Here is a 24,545-nt window from a genome sequence, read left to right as displayed (position 1 = left end):
CGAGTAATTATAAACACCGGGGACATTCGAAAACATTATTTTAACAAAGTACTGAGAAACTTCTATATCTGTTGGATATTTGCGGTTAATAAATAAAGTTGACGAGGAGGCGTATTCGTTGAAGTTTACCAACGACGACAAGATAAACGAAAGTACGTACTTGTTACATGCACGCGATGTTTAATAAAGAGAAGATTAATCGATGAACGGTAAACGATATCGCGGGAGTAACATACAGGCGACACGAGGAAGAGAATATTCTCCAAAAGCGAAACTTAAATGATATGTTAGATGTAACATGTTCCGTGGTTGGAGTTGCCGTGGATCGAACGATTATGCGACTCGAATAAAAATCATTCGTGATGATTCGAATAATTAAAAACTGTTCTAAGGTTATTATGTAGCGTTCCTTTTTTTTTTAACAAAATATAATTCGTGTAAAAAGGATGGTTTAAAATGCAGGTAAAATAATGAAACTTTCGTCGTACGAATTTTTACATTTTCCTTAGAGAAACATCGAAGATCGTTGCACGTATTTCCAAAGTGGTATTTTAACAACGCTTTAAAGAATCTATGCACTTACATACGTATACAGAATACGTTTTTATGCGCCATCCATGCAGACGCGCATAGTAACACGTGTACATAGTAGGTAGGTTAACAAATTAACTGATTGTGTTTTGTATCGAGGAGAACGAGAGCTGAGAATAAACTGCACTTAGTTTGATACATTCCACCTCTTTGTGGCATATTCGATTATTTCTCGTTGAATCTTTTATACTTTCTTTTCATAGGCGTATCGATTGATCGAACGATACGTTAATTTGAGATTTTATCATCTTTTTAGCGAAATTTCCAGCCTGGGATTTATAAAAGTGTCTTTTCTTTTTATAGACATTGTTCACGCGTGAATACGACGCGATTTATCGAGCGTTTTTTGTTTCTTTTTTTTCTTTTTTATTCAATTTTCGTACGACATTTCGTGGTGTTTGACCTTCTCCTAGTACCTTCCACAATTATTCCGTATATCCAAGAAAATACTTGTTTCAAGTTTTTGTACTGTCCTCTCTCCCTCGTCTAAAGTAATGATATTAGGACCTTACGATTAAGTACGAACGAAAAAGAAAAAAGAATACGGAAAAAAGGAATATTATGAATTATTATGGAATATGTAATATCGTTAATTAAACAACAATTATTGCAAATAGAATTCGGAAACTATTATCGATCGACTTTATCAGCTAACCAACAAATTGGTCTTTAACGGTAATAATTATAATTATTATAATATTTGGTAACGTATGATTAATGATGATAATTAGTATATCGTAAACGATATATCTATTTGTGATGTAAACCGCTCGAATGACTTGCACTAAGTTCGGGTCAACAATGAAATTTATTGACGAATGAATTCAAATAAAAGAAATATAATTGAAATTGAAAAAAACAATGCACAGACTGTTTATTGAATCTTTTTTTTTTTAAGTTCTCTCTACGACAAGAAAGATACTATAAGTAAAAAGAAAGAAAAAAAAAAAAAGACAAGTATCGAAAGTTTGTGTGCTTTTTGTGTCTTACTTACGATATTTTTTTCGGTTTTCTTATTATACGTTTCTTTATTTTCTACGATTAAAATCTCTTCTTTCACCAGTTTTTTTCCATTTTTCAAGTATTACATACATGTATTACATATATATTTTTATTTTCACCTTAATGTAATGTGCCTTTTGCTCTTTTAGTCGATCGAATATATGCCAAGTATGCTAAGAACTGTACTACCTTTTGTTTCTTTTCCTCTTCGAAGAATTATAGACATTTCTGTAGTGCATACATGCCGCTTGCAAGAACAAATAGTCTCTGCATATCGTAAAAGTGATCTTCGTTTTTCTATTGTTCTATTATTATTAGAATTTCATTATTTCTGTATCTTTATTTAATATTTTTTTTTTTTTATTTTTGATCGTCTCTTTTCGTACTTTTTTTCTTTTCGATCGCAATCGTTCTGTGAAAAGCCAACGCCACAGGCTACTACCAATCGGGTAGAAATTTTCGCACACAGGTCACGCTGAAAAATTTCCGATAACTCTTGTTATTAACGACGAACGAAACCGAATCACGCCCAATTTCATTCTCTTTCTCTCTCTCTCTCTCTTTCACTCTCTCTCTCTTTCTCTCTTTCTCTCTCTCTCTCTCTCTCTCTATCTCTCTCTCTCTTTCTCTCTCTCTCTCTATCTATCTCTCTCTGTCTCTCAACTGGATCCCGTCTGAATAATCTCAAAGTTCCTCGACCTCCAACCCTAACCTTTTTTTCACATCCATATGAGAAAAAGAATAAAAGAAATAAAAAAAGAAGATATACATATTTTCCCGGACGTTACATCGTTGATGGTCTTTTCAAATTATATAACTGCCTGCTGCCTGTTTATATATATGTATGTATATACATATATGTACATATATAGTATATACATATATCCATATATAATGTTATTAATATTCGATATGAACATATGTTTGGATTTTTGCTATTTAGATACGTTAATTAATCTCTAACCTTGATTGGCCGAGGTCTTGTTATCTTTTAATTATGCGGAGAAGTGGAAAATCACTAGTTAACAGATGTTTAATCTTTTCACAGTATAGAACGAGAGAGGAGAAAAAGATTTAGGACAGTTATAGTACTATAAAATTTACATATTAACTTTTGATAACATCTAAGTTATTTTTATCCTCCTGTTTATTTTTTCTCTTTATTGTATGCAGATTTTTAAGCGTCACGAGTTAGTTGTCTTTAGCACGTAAATATTTCTCAATAAAAGAAATTCGTTGAATTTCGTGCTGTTTTATTACGCTATGAAAGGATTAAATAAAATTTCAGTAAAAAAAAAAAATAACGATACTTTAGTATAAGAAGCTTGACCAATCAGGGAATCAAACGCCGTAGAAAACAGAAACGATGACATTATTTATTTCTTCTAATCGTACACAGTAGTGCAATGACAATATAGTTGAATGAAGCGTAGTGATGTCAATTAATTCGTTCCCTTTTATTTGGCTGTTCGTTTTCGTTTTCCTTTCTTTTTATCTGTTCATGTATAATTTGCATCGATGTTATACTTTACCATCTTGAACTTACTATTTGCGCCACATTCACAATATAGCGAACGATCCTACGATGTAATACCGTAACCTCGTAATAATTTTGTTACTATTATACTACATATTACTTATGTGAGACTTCTTTTCATATACAGGCCGGCACTTAGATATAATATAAAGGTCCCTCTGTTTCTATTTATCTTACTCTTTTAAATCGGTATCGTTGTTTTAATCTATTTATATTTTTCTATTCGTTCGAACCAAAATCAAATTTAATCGATAACTATCTTTCTTTCGATAAACATTGCCCTAATTTACCAGATTAATTTCCCATGTTCGTTACCCATGTTTATCATTTTTCTCTCTTGTATTTATTAACAGTATTAATTTTGATTCTTTCTTTCTGTAGCGAATACACGCATTTACTTGTTTTTACTTCTGTTAGCTAGCCCAGAGCTGCTGGCGCGACGATGCTTTCTCAACGTGAAACCTCGCTCTGTCACGTTTCATTTCCCAAAGTGCTATTCTAAAGGGGACTCTTGTCGAGAAGTTCATTTTTTCAAGTTTTCATCCAGTGAAGCGATTCGTTTCCGCTTCAGCACCCCAAGTACCGAAACTATCGTTGACAAAGCATCGATCGCCGCGACGTTGGCGTAATTGTATCATAACTGCACTAAGCTAATGCTCTTTACAGCTTCTTCTAATTTTTCCTTGTGTCTTTTGACATATATATATATATATGCGTGTGTGTGTGTATGTGTGTGTATATATATACATATGTCTTCGGCATTATATACAAATTTCTTTTGGCAACAAAAAGGATATATATATATTTAATTTTTTAAATCTATATATATTTATTTATATTTATATATATACACGTATACATACTTGTCTGTAACTGATTTTTACAGCGGCAGATTTATATTTATATTTATCGTTGTCTTTCTTTTCTTCCTTTTTTTAAGTCAACATACATACACACACTATCTAGTTTTTTACTAATTCTATTAATTGTTGAACGTTGAACTGCGACTTATGTGTTTACTTTTACAGCTAGGAGGAGGTGCTTTTACATTATGTATACGATCGCATGCAAGTTTTTTGACATTTTTATATGCATCTATCCGCAAGAACACGTACACATAGATACAGCAACGACGAACAAGCGTAAAAAAAAAAATATATATATATATATACATACATACACATACATATATATGCACACGTACAAGCACGATGAACATTCACGATACATGCATACACGTGACAATTTCAATGAAACGCAGTCATCGTCATCATTTCCATGCCGTTATGTTCGATTTTGTGTGTGTGCTTAAGCGGACAGTATGTAACTTTTAACTTCTTCTTATTTTTCATTTTTCTCCTTTTTTTTCTTCGTTTTCTTTTTCTTTTTTTTTATACTTTCGTTCCACCGTTTTCTTTCTCTTATTTGTGCTAATTACAAAAGCTGGGTATATATATTTATATTTATATATGTTATACATATGTATATATAATATATATATATATGTACCTTACTCGTGGATCGAAAACGGAACGGCGAAGGATACGGAATAAACGCGTTCATGGGCATCGGAAGTCCTCGGCATCGACGAACAGAGAACATAGCGCTTTGTAATTCGATTAACCGTGTTCGTGAATCCGATTTCGTCGGTGCGTACAGATCGCGATGGACTAACTAGAGCACACACGAGCACACACAGCAGCGATTACGCGTCCCGTAAAGCAGTCCATGTTTCCGACGTGAACGTGCCGGAAACGTGGTAATCAGAGAGCGCGGCTACGCATATCAATGTACTGTATGGTATTCCCTCTTTCGCTTTCTTTCTTTCTGTATCTATATTTCGTCCTCTTTGTGTGTCTGATCATGTGTTCCCGTCTCGCGGGGCATTCTTTGCGAGAGTAAATACTCTGTCCCGTGTTCTATCGAACGCACAGATCGCTGCGAACACGTTTCATTCTTTCTGTGGTCAAATTTTGGGAACGGCAATCGATTCTCGTTATTTTCAAAACGACGCTGGGTCCACTTGCTTGATTTACTCGTTCGAGCACGAACAGGAGTGTTCGTATTGTACGTACGTGCGACTTTAAACAGGAAAAGAGACGAAGTCGAGCATGTAGCTATCGACACCGACGGAAGACCTAAGATATAGCTGATGATAAATGGAGGATTCAGTGGAAAAGTGGTACAAGCGCATTTCTTTCTCCTTCTCTTCTCAGAAACGAAATAGGTTAATGATTTCTCAACCATTTCGGAGATGCTAATGCGAAAGTACTAATCTCCGCAGAGATTAACGATTGACAACTATTGATCAAGCGGATTTTGTTCTGAATTTTTCGAGCCTTTAGTACGTATAGTAATGTGCTTTAATATTTAGAAGCATTCAAATTTTTATATTAAAACGTTTGAAATTAGAGATTTTGTTACTTGTACTTTTTCTCTAAGTTTCTCAGATAATACATATATGTTTATATATATATTATATAGCTTCTGATGGCTGCAAATGCACATACCTAATATACACGCGTCTAATCAACGTTAGTAAGATAATAAAATTAAAGGAGAGGTTCATCGTGCCTGTTCTCTTTCACAATCTTTCTCCCTCTTTCTCTCTCTCTTTCTTTCTCTTCTCTTCTTTCATACTCTCTCGTACGAATATTTCTTTGTCTGTCTGTCTGACTGTCTGTCTGTCTGTCTCTCTCTCTCTCTGTCTCTGTCTCTCTTTCTCTCTCTCTTTCTTCCTCTTCTCTTCTTTCATATTCTCTCGTACGAATATTTCTTTGTCTTTCACTCCCTTTTCCTATCTGTCTGTCTGTCTATCTGTCTGTCTGTCTGTCTCTCACTCTCTCTCCGTGTATATTTGTTCGTATATTCGTATGTTTGTACATACATATATTTGTATTCGTATTCGTATGTTTATGTATTTATATTTATATACATAACATATCTATGTGTTTGATATATTTGATATCGTTCTATGCGATTCGTGTATCGCCTGTGTACGTGTGTGTGTGTGTCTCGTTAATCGTTCGATTTCCGTGCGTGCGTTCCTTAACGAGCTCCCAGGCTTAAACCCGTGTCGAGATCTCGCCTTTTCACTTCCGATGAAGAGCGCGAGCTGTCGGCGAGTCGCGAGTTCCAAGAACAAACGAACGTACGAAATGGACCGAACCTTTAAGTATTGTGTCTCGTGGTGCATGTTTTACACTCACACACGCTTGCTGTCTTACCTTCTAACACACACGATAAAGAAACTGAAGATGCAGATTGTTGGTTGCCGCATTAATCCAACCCTGGACGTTGTGCGTATACGTTCTACGGCTAAATAAAACATACCGACTTGCATGGGTCTACGGAATGCTAGGTGAGTTCGCGATGCACCGTGAAAAATATATAGTCGACAGAGAAGAAACACGATTGCTCGTGTTAATTACGTTAGTCGATAAATTTTCGACATTAATTTGTATTCCGTACGATTTTACATTTTGTCTTCTTCACTGATACATACCGAAAGAAAAATTACAGAGGAAAGGATCATTTTGCTCTAGTTGTAAAACTAGCGTATTACGTAGCGATATTTAACACCGTTATCGCGTCATTAATATCTCTCTATAGCCCCGGTAAAACTTATTTCTGATTTTTTAAGAAGTAAGTTATTTCGTAATATCGAATAGTAAGTTATTTCCAAAGAATACGAAAATTACGAGTATGATAGCCCAGGAATAGAAATTTCAAGTTATCTAGAAAGGAAGAAATGTCGCGCCGTCTGACTAATCACGTACTTACTCTACTGCGAACCCGCGGCAGGATGCTTACGATTTAATAACATTTACATACTAACATCGAAAGAAACTTGTAAGCGTATAAGCATGATTTATATTTGTTGAATTTGTATCTAGAGATCGCATATCAATAAGAATATCGGTATTGGCTTGCAATTAGATTCGTTAGAATTTTCATACGGAAAATGTTTCTGACAATGTTTTACCGAAAGTGAGCAGAAAATTCCATGTAAAATATCGAATTTCACATTTCGTATTTAAATTCGCAGTATTCGGTATTCTACGATCGTGTCGAAGAAATTAATTCTGGTAATTCGTTGAATTTGTTATTTATTTATATTAAAGCAAAAAATTAAATTTTCCGCTTTTGTTACATTTCACCAAGTAAAATATTCGTTATTTCGATCGGTACGTAGTAAACGTAACGGCGCCCAGTGAATTAAAAGATCTAAAATTTTGTATATAAAATTAATTTTCGTACGCTTCAAAATCAAATATGTTCTTAAAATTTGGCGATGTAATCAACGCAACAGACTAAAAGGATACGATAGCAGATAAAAACGACAACGGGAAAATTAAAAGCCATTTGAAACAAGCGTTTTATCTCTAGTTTTATTTCAATTTTTCTCTTTTTCTTCTTCCGTTTCATTGTTTCTCGTTACTGGCACTTCTTCGTGCGACTGGCGTATAAATCGCGGTGAAATATTACCAAAGGTTCATCTGACTATATATTTTTTCAAAACGGCGTGCATTGCAACACAGAAGACAAACGGCCGGAAATAGTAGATGATGCATGCGCAAGGAATCCTCTAACATATGTGCGAATTAACCCGATTGATAGAACACTGAAAACTCGGATGCATCCGTCGAGACATCCGTCATACTACACCACACCACCACCAACCAAAGTAACTCCACCATCGTACAACCACCCCCCCACACTCCCATAATTTTTTTAGTTCACCTTCTCGAAATATAGCCGTCCAATTTTCCGTGTCCTCTGACCTTATTGGGCGGGGCGAGGGTACACTGAAACCAGTGAGCGATGCCTATTTGACAATATTCAACACGGTATTTAGTTCCAACGTAGAGAGTAGTGATTAGATGTTTCCTGTTTTTTCTCTCTCGTCGTTCTGGGCGTTGATATGTCTCGCTCTCTGACGCATCGCGTTCGATCTTCTCATAAAATTCAAATAAAATTAGTTGCAATTAGATAATCAACTTAAATAACTTTAGTAGGCTTTGATCAAGTTTATCGTAATAATTGGAGAATTTCATTAGTTTGTAGACGCGTTCATAGATAAAATTGAAAAAAGAAATTGTGAAAGTACGTGATGGATATCGTAGTTGTGAAACGTATTGTAGCGAAGTCAGTAGATCGGGGTACCGTACTAACGGCCAGAAGTAATAGACGAAGAACCAAAAAAAAGTAAGGTAGGCTGTTTTTTCGCCTTCCAGAACAAGCCCGTACGTCCAAAAATGGGGCGCTCTTTCGCATCATCCGATCCTCTTGCCATCACCGTACACGTATCTTCTTCTTTTCACTACTTCACCTTCACAGCCGTACATTCTTTCCATACTGGTATTTTCGTCTTCGTCTACTTCCTTCCGCTCTTCCACACGATATCATCCCCCTCTCTGTATTTTCCTTTTCATACTCTGTATATTATTCCGTGTTCCTACGTTGCATTCCAATTGCTTGACAAATAATGTTTCACATGGTCATCGATTTAGCGATAGTTAGTCGTAAATCAGTTGCGTGTCCCAGGTTGTCAAACAAACTTTACCTTTGTACCTTTTTGTCTATCGTCACGCCGACTCGTGTTTTCCATAACAATTATCAATGAAATGTTGGTTTCGGAGTTTCATGTTTTGAGAAGCGGTGTATGTGCTTTTATTTCGGAAAATTCTTCGTTTTATAAAATTACAAGATACCACAAAACTATGTATTCACGGTTGATATTTCCAGTGAATTTAAGCTCCAATACCAACATTTGTTTAAGCATACTATTCGTCTTCCTGCATATCTAACCTCTTTCATTCGCGACACGCATAATCGCTAACGAATCAAAGACCCTTCTGGCATCGACAATTACAACGAGACCTTCGGAAACCAAGCAAAAATCAGCCACGTTTCTAAAAATTTCATCCATTCTGTAAACGTTTGTCATTGCTTCGCCATTCCCAAGATCAACCCCTACCATAAATCCAAAGACCACCCACGATCCATCTCCACGTTTCAAAGGTAAAAACTCAACAGAAGCACACATACACGAACGTGTCCAAACGTATTATTGAAATATATGCGAACGTGGCAAACGCATTATGTACTCATAGTACAGTTACAAACAACGTATTCAAACATTTCCAAACCACCTAATCGTATTACAGACTCACAATATAGTATTTCCAAAGAGAAGCAATACAGGTACAGATAGACCAGTTTATCGCCTCACCCAACTGTTCCTGGAGCTGCCCCCGGTTTTGCGCCCCAACCCCAAGCCCCTCAAACCCCTTTGGCCACATAGATAGAGTGCCATGCCATGCGTGTTCGCTCTTGCTGTAGGTATGTCGCGAGTTTCAACGCGGGGCGTGCAAACGCGGCGAGACGGAGTGCCGGTTTGCGCACCCCCTCGAGACGGTGCAGGCGAACGAGGACGGCTCTGTGACGGTCTGCATGGACGCTGTCAAGGGCCGATGCAATCGGGACCCCTGCCGCTATTTCCACCCCCCTCTGCACCTTCAAGCCCACATTAAGGCCGCACAATCTCGGGCTAGCATTGCGGTAATGCATTCTCTCTCTCTCTCTCTCTCTCTTTCTCTCTTTCTCTCTCTCTCTCTATCTCTCTCTCTCTCTCTCTCTCTGTCTGTCTGTCTGTCTGTCTTTGCCTCTTTCTCTCTTCATTTCTATTAATCTTTCTGTCATCGCTAATTTTCTCTTTTCCGTCGTTTGTTTCTAATTTTCTTTCATCCGTCATTCTATCTATTTCTAATCATTTTCTTCCTTTACATTCCCGTAAAGCCTTCGTTTATTTTTATCATCAGTTCCAGATACCTCTTTGTCTTCCGTTTTTGGTTTTCAATTCCACCTTGACCCCTTTTACTTACACCTCTGTGACTTGGCATTCGAATCACTGAGAACGTTCCGATATACCAAGACTTTGGTTTCTTTCCTTTAATCCGTCTACGTGGGGAGGAAACCTTTTCAACCTAATATCCGATAAGCCTCCCTAGTTGGTTCGAGATCCCTTTGAATCTTTGTCCCCGCAGCACCCGCCACCTCCGCGATGACCAGGCGACAAAAGCCTCGCTGTCGTCATTAAACGAATGAGTCAGACAGATACGGAGCAGACGGGTGGATAAAGAATCGACGGAGGAGACAACTACCGTAGTGGCGGAAACGTCTCCCAGGAGTCGCGGTTTCTCTAACGCGAAACTAATCGCCATCTTGTCTCCATTTTTGCTCGTCCTATTAACGAATCGTTCCTAAAGTGAATTTTTTAAACGAATCCCTCTGTCATGCGACCTATTCGAGTTAACACTCGCGCGACAGTTGCTAGGAGAATTACGTAAAAAGTCGCTTTCCTTCTAAGCTATATTTTCGAGACGCCCCTATACTTTTGAGACGCACAATCGTACTTTGATGCGATTAATTTTGGCAAAAGAACTCGAAGAAAAGTCACGATGGATTTGATGGTCCTGATAAAAAATTACAAAAAATATCTTGTTGCGAAATCGAAATGATCCGAACGGATGGATCGAAGATCGTGCGAGTGTTAACGGATCCGATCGATTCTCTCTTCCATGATTCACACTCTTTCTCTACTCTAACTCTCTTCTCGCCTCTCTGTTTCTCTTTCTTTCAGTTCCATGTGGCGTGTGCTTCATGTGCGGATGTCTTGTACACGTGTATTTGTTTTATTATTTTCGTCTCTCTTCGTCCTCGCTGGAAACTGTTTATCAGCCGGTCTGCTGTTGTCTGTTTGAATCTGGGCTGAGCTTCGCGAAAAAGATGCGGTGGTGGTGAAAGTCTGGCCGTTACGTGTGTATATACGTGGCTTTAATTGGCACGCCTACCGACGGGGAGAATCGTTTTGCATGCGGACAATCGAAATTTCCGATCGTGTCAAACGAAAGATATTGTTTCGAAATTTTCAATCTCCAGGCGACTTAACCTTTTCGTTGCATAATTCATTGTCAATCGAATGTCAATGTTTTAACAAGAAGAACGTTGTTTGATTCTCGACCTAAATACATGGTGTCTCGTTCGACTTGAACTTATTCTCGATACGATGCAAACTCGTCTCGGTCATCTATCTTTTTATCTTTCTTATATTTCCAATTTAGATAAGATACCCTGTGTATCGTTTCTTCGTCGTCGATTCTTCTCGGCGAAGGAAAATAAATTTTTATCGCGCGCGAGCTAAAATAGTAGAGTCCAGTAACGAATCTTTTATACACCAATGTTCGGCTGTAATCGAACGTAAAGGTTAACGTTGACCGGCGATGAAATGAAATGAAAACGGAAAGACGGAAGGAAATATTCTTTCGATTTGTTACACCACGTACCGTTCGTCTAACGATCGAAAGGCAACTGTACAGAGGTGTTTTGAACGGAGCCCTGGAGGGCGGGAAAAACGGAAGTTACGTCGTTGTCAAAGAACAAAAGACTCGAAGTGCACGCATATCCTACTTGTCCGAACATCGAACCCTTTTTCCCTCTTCTATCTCTTTCCCCCACACTTCTCTCTTTATCTCTCTTTATCTCTATCTATTCTCTGTTTTCGATCTTTCACGTGTACTGTCATCCTCTTTCAGTTTCCTGGGTTTGCGTCAAAAGGAGCTTTCGTTGCTGCGCTGCTTTTCGCCAATCTACGTCGAGTATATACATCGGGCTTCCCCCTTGAACGCAGTAGTCCCTCTTACGTACTCTTATATATACGCCACTACACACGTATCGAACTCTCTATCTACCTATCCATCTATCTATATCTATATATATACATATTATTACAACGATACGTATATATATACATATATTATTCCTCTGTGTATAGCACTGTCGCACGCGAGACAGATTACCGAACCACGAGTAAAATTGGCCAATAGTTGCGCAGTGCTCGAATTAACGCGATAACCGTATCGAGCAGTGTGTCGTCGAGCACGAATTATACAGGTTTATCGGTGGCAACGTGGCAAATAATTCGCATTGTCGTTCTCAAAAACTACAACTTACGTCGATCGACGATACCGTTTCTCGATCGAGCAATTACGAATGTAAAAGAACAAGAAAGCAGAAACGATACGGTTATCGTCGAAATGTATATTATATTAGTTTCTCTCATATTGTACACCCGTTACTCCTCCTCGATGTCTTTATTTTCTATTTCTTCCGTTCTCCAATTCACTCGTTCACCGTCTATATATCTTTTCTCCACTTTTCTTTCCATCTTCTTTCTACCTCCGATTATTCTCTTTTCCCTCCGTTCTTTTCTTTTTTGTTCTCTCGCGTTTTCTCACTCCGATTCACACTGTCCTATCGATCATACACCGGTCCTACGTTCTTTCCACCTCATTGTTTGTCGCTTTTGTGTTCGTCCAATTTTCTATACGTTATTCCTTGTATGATGTTCAAGCCGTTCTCGTAGCGTGTAGTGAGTAGTACACGAGGCAGAATTCTTGTTTAACATCACCAAAAACACCACTGTTCTATTTCTCTCTTTCTAGCAGCCTATCGCAGCTATCCAGGTGCAAAGAACTAGTTGCAATACACCAATCACCTGTTTCGGTGCCTAGGTCGCAATAAGTACAAGATGTTTCCGCAGCCACACGTGACCGCTCCATTTCTATCTATTCTAACATAATGCATTATCTTTTACGATTATTACGTATACGATTCTTCTTTTGATCGATTATTTCCATCCACGGTAGATATATTAGCTCGGAATGTCATACTAATAAGCACTATTATTATTACGATAGCTCCCTGACGTGTGATTACGCTCGACCAAAATTTCAACCAGCAAACGTCGAAATGGAGCGTGATCACGATTCTTGTAAATAAGAAGTAGTAGTTAAAGTGACATGTCTTTCATGAATGACACGTACACCACTCTGCTGACAAGCTGTGCTGCACGAACCCCGGCTATCAACCCTCGCTGCTGTTTTGCTGCCCCACACAAAAACGCTACACTGAGAGTCGTCGAGCCTAAAAAAAAAAAAAAAAAAAAAAAAAAAAAATAGAAATTTTTTACAAAATGTACAGTAATTGTATAAAAGTAAAAGATAAAGATATAGGCACGTACGTAAAAGCAAAATATAGAATATACGAATTTGCAATAGGTCTGAAAGTCTCAAACTCGATCATCTGGGTTTGTTGGGAGGTGTGTGTGGGCCAAGGCGAAAGGGAGTGTGTTTCTCGGATCTTCTGTCTTCGTTCACGTTTGCACTCGACCGACTTCGTAGATTACCTTCGCGTTCGTGTAATTACAAATGAAACAAACTAGATCGTTAGTGGAACGTTGCTCGGCCGACTCGTCGAAACTCGGAATCTTCCCTCGACTATTTGTGAAAATTGAAAATTCTACGATTACCTCGATGTAATTTCACGATTAAAAATAAATATTTCTGACGTTCGTCCTCGTCTACGGGCGCGAATTTCCCGACAAATTGGACAATTTTCGATAGTTTTATCGATAATATCGTATAAGTCGAGGGACGGTCAACGAAAAGATAATATCCACGACGTACACTGGCGAAAAATCATGAAATCGTGGTCAAATTCGCCTTTGTTTTTAACGCGATAGTACGATAAAAGTTTCGATGAAAAAACACTTTTACAGAATGAAAGATACGTGCTAACGCGATCGAGACCAAGATCGCTGTTAGAGAAATCTTTGATCTCGAATTCGCAAAAATTCGCCTGGGTGCGTCGGTTGATTCGAGAGACGGAGGAGGGGGAGAGGGATAAATAGTAAGTTCGTTTAAGAGAAAGCAAGTAAGCTGGAGATAGCAAAATGGGAAAGCGCATACGTGTCTCGAACGACGGTCGAAGAAGAGATATTTTGCTGTCCGATCGTTCGCGAATTTGTTTTCGGGGAACTAAAATTGTCCATGGGCCGAAAGACAGAGAATGAACGCAGATAAAAAAGAAGTAGTGAGGGAAAAGTCAGAAAAACTGGCAAAGACAAAAGAGGAGAAAGAACGTGAAAAAGGAAAAAGATGAAAGAAAAAAGAACGATAAAAAGAGAAACGAGAGAATGCGAGAAAGACATTTTCAGCAACGTCGCGCGGAAGACCTGCAGCCACACCCGGAACACAATGGAAGAAAAGTCTCACGTGGATGATTGCGGCAGACCAGCTTGTTGGCAGGGAAGTCTCATTCTCTAAAAGTGGTTTTCAATTTCCCAAGGGTGCATACCGCGTACCTACGGAGTAAGGAAAATTTTGTTCGAAAATTTGCCTCGAGCTTGTATACCGATGTATGCACGCCATTTTGACCAGCAATTTGAAATTTGGAATTTCACCAAGATGGCGAAATTTCGTATTAATACCTCTGCATCTCCGAATCTCTCTTCCGTTAATGCGGTCTTCTTTTTTCGTAATCGGAGAAATATGTGCAACATCGTACGATTAAGGTTTCCAGATTTAGAAAGCGTTAAGATTCGAAGGTTTATAAAATAAAATCAGAATGCTCGAAAACGGAATAATTTCGATAATGTTCCGATAATGTTTGTAATTTGACGTGGGATTATCGATCGACTTTATGACAGCTTGAAACCTTTATGACTCGTGTAGGATATTGCATAGATTTCCCCTGAAATAGCAAAATATGAAATGGCGTAAGAATTAATTGCAAACGCTTGACTGTTCCAATTAGAATTACGACTGAAAAAGCCAATGGCGTTCGGTCAGCGAGGCAAATTTGTCAAATAAACCGATTTAATCGCGCGCTCCTTTGATTCGTCAATTTGTTTCGAGTATTCGTTCTCTCGCTCTATGCCGATATTCCATTAGATCGATTAATCTGGAGTTCTCACAGACGTATCATCATCCACACGATCGACAACCGCCAAACATCGTCTAATCAAATCTAATGCATCTGTTGGAAATGCACTCTTCGGAATTGCTATGCCATGATCTCTGAATGTTTGTCACATTATACGACACGAAACATGTCCTCTTGATATCTGATACCACCTACAGAAAAGAGAGTACGGATCGGTCGCGAGGCTACGATGTACGTATGTAGGAATACGGTGGTCCAGCCGATAGTAAGAATTTTCACCCAGCAATTTCGATTCGTACATACAAGATGTTACACACGATATGCACGCACATGTGACACGCACCTACACGTACTTACATTCGCCTACACATTTTGATACATATCGCTAAAACGACGCCATCTACGAAGAAGGGATGCCAGCGACGAAACCAGCGGACGTCGAGACAATGCCAACCGGAAGCCTGTGCAGCGTGATATAATTAATTAAACGCTATATGTCTTTTAATGAATTTTTCAGGGATTAACAAAACGTTTCTAAGGAGACGCCTTCTTCTTTTCAGTTCGTTCCTTTTCTCTTCTTTTATCCATCTTCTATCAAGCATCGATATATTCTATATACGTATGAAAGGCAAACTGATCGACTCGAGGAAAATCAATTTATCTTGCAAATGTTTGAAAAATCGAGCGATAACCTCGATGAACTTGATCAGTTTGCCACGTGCGTGGAACACGTATCCAATTCGTATTTTTCTTATTTCTTCCATCGAAATTCTTAGTCTTTCGATGGGCAAAGAAAGAAAAAGAACTGGACACAACGGAGGCTGAAACGAGAGGATATCACGGCGAAACTAATAAATTTCGACAGATAGCTGGCCGATTATTGCAGGTGTTGCCGGAGTCAGAAACGCCAGTCGATATCCCGATGGACGATCAAATGGAATTCTCCGGTTCTATTCTTTCGTCTTTTGCTCCCCGTATTTCACACCGCTGCTCTATATATTTCATTTTTACCTTGCCCGACTCCTCGTCCGTCTTCTGTTCTCTGGATACTTTATTTTCAATTACCAGAACACACCAATTTCTTCCATTTTAGACGTCTGATCGGGGTACACACGGACGTTCATTGCCATTATTTCGCAGATCTTTGCCGACGAGCAGCCGAATACTATTTGTTATTACTGTTAATATGATTATCGCACATTGTCCATTTTGAAAATGTTGATTGTCTTTCTTTTAGGATCACGCCCTTTTGCCGTATGTTTTCGTTGATCTTCTCGTTTTTTTCTTTTTTCAACGTGTTTCAGCAGGATTCGACCGCTTTTCGGTCCGTGTAAACGCAGTTTCACATGGAAACAGCGCGATCTCGGTTATTTTCTCCGACGAGTTTGTATATTCGCCACGTTATTCTCTTTTTAACTGCGTTTATTGGATCAAAAACGTGGTTGCTCGCGCACAATCGCGACCCGACACTGTTTCTCCACGGGTTTCTCTGCCGGTGTTTCCACGGTGAAAAACGAGATCACGGGAAAGAATGGCCGATCGAATCGCGGAAAGACGGATGCGAGGCAATTACATCAGCCTCGACACCGCGTACCTCGTGAGAGCAACCCGAGAAGCGTGTCGCGTCTGCATGCGTGGCACATTAATTTACGTGTCGTTTTACGTGTGTCGCGCCACAAAACACACGTGGCTGCGGCTGTATGTGCACAACACGTAGTACACGCACGTGTAAAGGAAACTTTGGTTACCCTTTACCGTCTACATGTATCGTATATGTTACGGACAAGACGCGAAATTTAAACAAATCAAGTTTTAACCAGACGAAATTCGAGCTGTCTAATTAATCCTTGCTAAGTTGTAGATTTACAGCGGAACAAGACGCGTAGTATCGCAGTACGTGGCAGTAGATAAAAAAACGTGTCTCGAATTACAGCAGGTATACGGTAGTTAATATTCAGCTTGAAAATAATTGGTAAAACTATTTAGGTTCTCTATCGTTAACGATTCTAAATAAATCAGACCATTTTAGATATTTTTATGAAAAAGAAAAACTGTTGAAGATATTGGAACGCACCTTGAATTTGTTCCTGTCGATAACGATAACCCTATACCTACGATTCAAAGGATTTTACTTGTTTTGCATTTACGTTTCTTCAATCGAGTAGACGAAACGCGAATTCTTCGTTAGACATTTCGCATCCTGTCTAATGAAAATCCGACTTATACTCGTACGTATCTTATTTCGCGTCTTATCCGTAACATATATATTTAGTTTTTGGTCGATATAGTTTATTGTAAGTTGTATATAGATATATGCACATAAATAATACGACGAGAATTTATACGTTATATGGGATCTGTCTTAACTTGAACTACTTGAATTTGTTATATATATGTATATTATATACGCGATTCTGTCGTTTCTTGCCTTTAGCCTCAACTGGTCTGTTTTTCTTTTTTTGATTTTTATCTTGCCCTCTTCCGCCTGACGATGCTTCTTCATGCTTGCTGACAAAAACCTTCGTACGCTTCGCTACCTGCCAATTAACGCCTGCGAAATTATGCCGACCAAAAACCCTCTGCGCCCGGAATCTCGAACACGGGGACACGAACAAAAATTGGAAATCGAACTGGGGGAAAAAAAAAACTCTTAAATCATGTACACACGAATATATAACGCCGAATGCAACGATGAAACGGATGGCAAAACGAACTACGTGTACAACGAACATGACGATAATACCAATAACGATGATTATCGCCAAAATAACGGAAAATAATACCGAATGATCATCGAAACCGCACGACGTTCGTGATCGATACGGAACGTGGAAACATCCCTGACGAATAATCTGCTCGGCGTACCTATGGCAACCTGTCTATGGGGCAAAAAAATGTGTATATATAATGAAATAAAAAAAAATATATGTATTCGTATACATTTAATGGGAAAAAATGATGGATTGACGGGGAAATTTGAACGGTCAATCGCACGCACGTACGGACGAAAATACACGCAAAACACGGATACGAAATAAAATTGAATGAAACATGAAAAAAAAAAAAAAAAAAAAAAATTGAAAATGAAAACGCAGACGGCGACTATGCCGACGAACGTTGCGGGAATGGGCGCGTTGGCTGGCGGAGTGTCAGGAGTGCCGGCAACTGCGGTTCCCGGAGGACTTCAGAGCGCCAGTATAGCAAGCATCGAACTCGGCAAGAAGCGGATGCGCGACTCCAATGATGATCTGCTAATGGTACCACGGCTTATGCATGGAATACACTCTCCTTTCTTTTGTAGCTAAATTCCGCGAAATTGGCCCGAACAATTTTTACTTTGCTTCTTCTTTACTTTCGATCGATACTTTATCATTTTGTCCGTGATGTTCCTTTGTGTTCTTCGATCGATGTTTGCTAGGCTACCTGCCGACATTGAAGCGAGGTGAGTAACTATGAATTAGCACCTTACGTAGCTTTATTTTTGGTTTCATGAGAAATTCGTAACAGATATAGATCTGGAGATAGTTTCTTTCGTTTGACAGAATAGCGTCTTAACCTTTTTAGGGATGCATTTCTTGAGATTATAAAAGAGAGCATATCGAACGACATAAATTCAAACAAAAAATCACATACATACGTATATATACATATATACATATATCGACATTATCCCTCAAAAGATTAAGTTTTCTGTTGTTTTATATATAGACTATTTTCTAGGATAAACTGCTTGTTTTCAGACCGCGATAATCGTAATAAATTTTTTACGCTTTTGTATTTGATTCTTTTAAATATTTTTTTACGTTAGAGGCTCTACCAATGCTTGAATGTTACTTCTTCGATACGAATATTTTGGAGGCTTTATAATATAAATATTTTATTAATCCAGATGAAATTTTTTTTTCTTGAGTTTCTGAAACATGTATCGAAATTCTCAATGTCATTACGATGTCTTCAAAGAAAAACCATATTTTTTCTTCGCGTAATCTTAGCAGAAGATAAACCGAGATTTGTAAAGGATTCTATAAAAAACATAGTAACAATAATATAGAACAATGAGAAACAAAATTATCTTGTAATATTTTTGTAATTAATAGATGAACTTTTGGTAATAATCCAACTAAAAATTCCATTATTAATTAAAAGATGAAATTAACAGTTTTCATGGAAAACGTATTATTGTAGATAATATCAAATATTTATGAATTATAGTAGTTTAGATATATACATATATATTAGTAGTTATATATATGTATGTAGAGTTAAAAATAATTAATCCTTAATTACTAATGGTGCTAATTTATAGTAATTCACCCTTATGCTACTCAAAACATAAAATCGAGTAAAAGGAGAAGTTTAAACAAATGATACACATAAATAATAGCATTTTTCCAATGTTATATCTGGCAAATTATTGCACCATATATAGGTACAAATATAAATAGGTAGATAGCATTTTAAATAGATCAAAGTTTTGTTATTTTCACATGTCTATATACTTAACTCGCTTGCTGCTACAAGCATTTAATATTTTCTTCTATTTTTTACTTCAAAGTAACCTAAATAATTTTTAATTCATACATTAAAAGAATTGTTTTGAGTAGTATATCTTCTTAATAGCACTAGGAAAATGAAATATTTTTAATTGATAAAAAGAATGATCATACGCAGGGAAGGAAAAAGAAAGAGAATCTATCACAAACATCATTTTTTGTGATCCGATAGTCGATCATGAAACATATGTAGTCACAATCCTGCTCATATATCGCTAGACACTGTATAACATAATGTTATGTTTTGACATTAAAATTTTTTATTCAATTATGTTGAAAATTATAAAAATTATAGCAAATTATACGCGTTATATTAGATATATCTTATAGCGTAGTATAATGTAGATCAAAGTTCCAAATTATAGAAATGCCACGCCATAAGATAGCTGTTCAACAGTAAGATCAGTTACAGTAAGATCTTCAAAATTTAAATCAATTTTGTTGTCTTATGATACATACGATTCGTTATTAGGTATCGCAATTTCATTTTTTAATTATAAAAATTGGTTTCTACTTTTTGTAAACGTGCTGGTTGTAAGTGTCTGAGAGATTTATGGACGGTAGTGTAGATCATCGTTTCTGCTTCGATAAAGCTGCCAGACATCCGCAGTCCGCTGAGCAACAATTGCGCAGCGTATTCCGGAAACGGAGAGGATAAAATGAAGAAGTTCGGGCTATTTTCCGGAAGTTCCTCGTAGAATGTCATATGTTTAAGTTACGAACATATAATTCATTGCGATTGTGAATACACTGCCGAGCGCGCTTAGAGCTCTAGCTCCTTTCTTCTCATATACATATCATGTATATCTTTTTTCTTCTTTCTTTCTCTACATTTTGCTTTTACCTTCTAACAAGAGGAATATTTGTGCGCGTTTCGGATGTACTCTCCGCAGGCTTAGAAATCCGCGATATTCTACTTGATATTTTTTAATTTCCTCGTATTTTCAACTCTTTTTATAATAAATATCGGTTTCATACAAATTTAATTATTAATCACGATCGATGGATAAATATATCAGCTTTATTACAATCGTTATTCGTTAATTGTATCAAATATTCTTCTTTTCTTTTTTTTCCTATACTTTCAGTTCCTTCGTTTCATTCGAGCTTCTTTACACCCATTATTCGCGTTAATTGCTTATCACACACGGTACCGTATGATTTATTGGTTTTCTTTGTTCTCAAAACTCACTCGCGAATTGAAATTTTCAGACAATCTCTCTCTCTCTCTCTCTCTCTTTCTCTGTCCCATCATTTCTACCTTTCTGTCTCTTCTTTTTCATTCTCTTCGTTGGTTTCTTCAAACCGGTTACGTACTTACTTTCTTCGTTTAATTTCGCTTCGTATCCTGTCGTTCGTTGCAGTGTTGTCCGTATCAGAGCTTACGCCTCGTAATGTATTTATAGATCGCTTGGTTGTTTGTTTCTCGATCATCAACCACGAATCGGTACAGGCAGTAAGAGAAACGATAGAGAAGAAGAACAAGAAAAGTTACCCGTTCGCTTTACCAATGAATTTGTTTCGTTAGCCAAATTTAAGAAACGTTCAAAGTTTTAGAAATAGAAGAGGTTCGTGGTTGTTGATAAAGTACACGATCGATTTTCATGTAAACTCACTCCCTCTAGCGAAACCTCCACGAAACGAGAGAGGATCCGCGATCGACGAACGATCGTTCGTCCGCGATCGCGATCTGATCGATGGCTATTGCTTCGCAGTCTCGAGTCACGCGCGCATTTCCCTTTCATCCATTCGAAATTCAAATTTAACGAGTTCGCTTCGACGAAACACCGTCGATCTATTTTCCATTTCGTGTTCGTGTCAATGTCGTTGGACGATAGAATCGTGTCAACGACGAAAAAAAAAAAAAAACGGGTCAACGACCATTATCCAAGGCAATTCGAGTGATTTTGAGAATTCACAGGACATATTGATAACGTGCGCGCGTGTTTCGCAGCGAAACATCGTGACGAAATCCTTTAAACTCTAATCTCCGTATCGTCAGCACCTTCATTGTGAATAGAAAATACGGAAGCGTGTAAAATAGAGAAACGTTACGGATGAGATTGATCTCCACTCGTACACGGTTTAATACGATACTATGACAATTGGCTAGTTTCGAGCGTAATTTCTACAATTTAACGAAGAATGATTAAAAATTTGAAAAATATAGAGTAAAGAAAAGCTTAGGTAGATAAATAAATATGTACATATGTATAGCTATATAATTTACATGCATATGTATATGGTGGACTAGAAGTTAACATTCGCATAACGTTGCTGTATATCGCCGATCGTCATAGTATTAGTAAGAAAGAATACGAGTGTATGAGGATATCTGGGAAAAGGTGGTACAAGTGACAAGATCTTTAATTCGAGAAAACTACGATAGAAAAATTTGTATCGTTGAAATATAGTTACAAAGGGTCGGAGATTTATCACAAACTCTCCGCCGTATGTATGATAGTGTCAAATAATACGTATCGTTTCCTTTGCGAAGAAGATGTACTTGTATCATGTTCTCACTGGGCTTCTTGTACGATGCTTTGAGAAACGAGAGATGGTTCTTGGAATATGGATGAACTGTGGTGAAACACGATTGGTACTGCGTTTACGGAGCGTTAGATCTGTGTAAATTCTGAGCTTGCGCCGATGATGCATGTTGTGCTTAAGCGACTACCGAGGTGATGGTGTCAAGCGTCACTCCCTCGACGCTCTGGACGATGACCCGAAATTTTTATCTTTTTTCTATAGAGAACCAAGGATCGCGCGATCGCGCGATCACGCGAAATTTTCTCATTCACTTTTTGTCAGAATATCCTTTCCCTCTTTCTTCCTCGTTATTTTCTTCTCTTCTTTTTTACTTAATTTGACATAGAATGTCCCGTAACACGTGTACAATATTTTACAAATTGATTCCACATCTAAAAGTATCTAACGAAAGAAGCTCGTATTAAGTGTCCTATTTGACCGTTTTTATCAACTTTTTTTCGTTCTTTTTAGATTTTTTATCAAATCTTGAAGTATTGCTCACGCGTTATAAGACACCATGTATGTATCGATTTCTTTACCGGTCGCCTAACATTTTCAGGATCACGTCGAAATTGCTAAGAGCACAGTAGATGCTTGACATACACAGGCTAATTTTCTACGCTACTACTTTCTTTTTTTTTTTCTTTTTTCGTTTAGTCTATCTGTGCGTTATCTTTGTTTCGGAATTTTTCTTCTCCAAATTTTTCTTCTCCATTTTAGTCCGTCTCCTTCGACGTTTCTTGGTTTTGTCGCGTTATTCGACTTCTTTTTATTTTTTTCATCGGTATTCGATCGAAACTTTAAGCTTCTCTATCTCTAGTTTCAAACCGTATCAAATTTTTGTCGCGTTTCTCTTTACGATATTCGTTTATTTTTCTATTCCCATATTTCCGTCTTTTCTTTGCAAAGAAACTAAATTGTAACAACCAAACAGGATGGACAGATGTTGTTTCACTTGTATCTTGCACCTGAGCTTGCGACATGTTTTCCAACTCCTCTCTGTAACTAGCGAAAGAATTCTTTGCGCCACCATTTACATTTTACACACCGAAATTTGAACTTGTATCTGGTTGATCCGCTGTTTCGTGAGCACCTTTTTTTCTTTTTTAATCCTGTCGCATCGATATATACACGCAATATTTGTACACGTGTGACAGTTCTACTCACACTTGTTCCCGCCTCTATCTCGACAACAAACCTTCTTACCAGCTTCTCAGCTTTTGCATCTGAAACTCTGTGCAGCTTCCTCTATATCTTTCTTCTTCTCTAACTTAACCTTTCGACACTTTTTCTAGAAAACAATAAAAAATGAAAGAATAAACACATTTTTTCCTTTCGTTCCGCTTCTTCTGTCCGCCACTCGATCGATGATCCATCGTATCATCGTGTTTGTATCTGCTCAGAGCTTTTTCTTCGCGAGTCCGTTTCTGTTTATCTTTTTCTCGTTATAACGTTGAGCAATCTGTTCTTATTTTCTTTTTTTTTCAGCCAGGAAGCTTTCGATCAAACGATCCCCGATTTTTCGTCCGATCCTTCTTCGTTTAAAGATTTTTCGTCTACGATTACTATATACAGATACACGGCAGATTATCCAAGGGAACTTCACGAGATCGAAGCAGGATTCGATTTCGATCAAGAGATCGAGGAAAACTCAAATTTCTCTATTCTCTGTTATCTTTTCTCTATTTCTCTCTGTTTCTCTATCTCTGTCTGTCTATTTATCTCTGTTGCTCCTAGGCTACCTTAAATAGGAAAAAAAAAGCGAACAGTATCGTCCGTGTTTGCGTTCGGCGTTATACGTTTTTGTAATGGATCAACTTGACTTTGAATTCAAGCAGGATCAACGATTCTCTCTTTAATTGGCCCCGTGACACGGTGTGTTCCATGTAATAATAACTAACTGGCTGGTCTTTCTGACACGTTTCTTCGATATCGTAGAGGCAGGGATCGTCGAAAACGAAAAGAAACGAATGTCGTTACGAAATGATAACCAAAAAGATAGAGCGAAACAGCCGAAACAAAAGAATGAGCAAAAACGAAAGAAAAAAAGAGCAGAACAGAAATGAGAATCTTGCAGTTATACAACAACGATCGTCGTCATTTAGGAACGTCGCCGCAAGCTGCGTCATCGGCACAACTTTTACACACTACTATCACTACTATTTACTACTAACTACTAACTAACTATTATCATTGGTACCGTTACTACCACTATTACTACCTATTTTTGTCGTGATATGTTTACCCAACGATTGAATATACATACCTAATTCTATTTCTCTGAGAACCGATACCCCTCTTTTTATGTCTCATCTTCCTACAAAAATCCAATTATACAGACGCAACTCGTACAACCTCTTCCTCGAAATTAGTTGAAACCGATCCTGTCTTTGTTGCAGATGGACATGAAGTCTGTCGGATCGTTCTACTACGAGAACTTTGTAAGTGCAGAATCTAACCACTGAATCATACAAAAAAAAAAAAAGAGAAATAATAATAATATAAAATTAACGATAACCATATATTATATATTATATGTAATTCAT

The 24,545-nt window shown here is 37.6% G+C and overlaps 1 protein-coding gene across 16 annotated transcripts in view; it reads left to right on the top strand.

The window, feature by feature from the left end:
• Positions 1–24,545, top strand: part of LOC100651044 (DNA N6-methyl adenine demethylase) — a 383,971-nt gene that overhangs the window by 350,937 nt on the left and 8,489 nt on the right. For 9 of the 16 annotated variants that reach the window (XM_048408475.1, XM_048408469.1, XM_048408470.1 and 6 more), the window contains 3 exons: positions 9,476–9,694; positions 18,013–18,174; positions 24,399–24,440. The exons of 2 other annotated variants lie outside the window; for them this stretch is intronic. In XM_048408475.1, coding sequence (XP_048264432.1) covers positions 9,476–9,694; positions 18,013–18,174; positions 24,399–24,440 — 423 coding nt within the window. The remainder of the gene's footprint in view (positions 1–9,475; positions 9,695–18,012; positions 18,175–24,398; positions 24,441–24,545) is intronic. 5 more of the 16 variants (XM_048408473.1, XM_048408471.1, XM_012312328.3 and 2 more) reach the window with 3 other exon arrangements.

The sequence above is a fragment of the Bombus terrestris genome, chromosome 9, assembly GCF_910591885.1.
Source record: "Bombus terrestris chromosome 9, iyBomTerr1.2, whole genome shotgun sequence".
In the NCBI taxonomy this organism is placed as follows: domain Eukaryota; kingdom Metazoa; phylum Arthropoda; class Insecta; order Hymenoptera; family Apidae; genus Bombus; species Bombus terrestris.
This window is presented reverse-complemented; position numbering and strand designations above follow the sequence as displayed.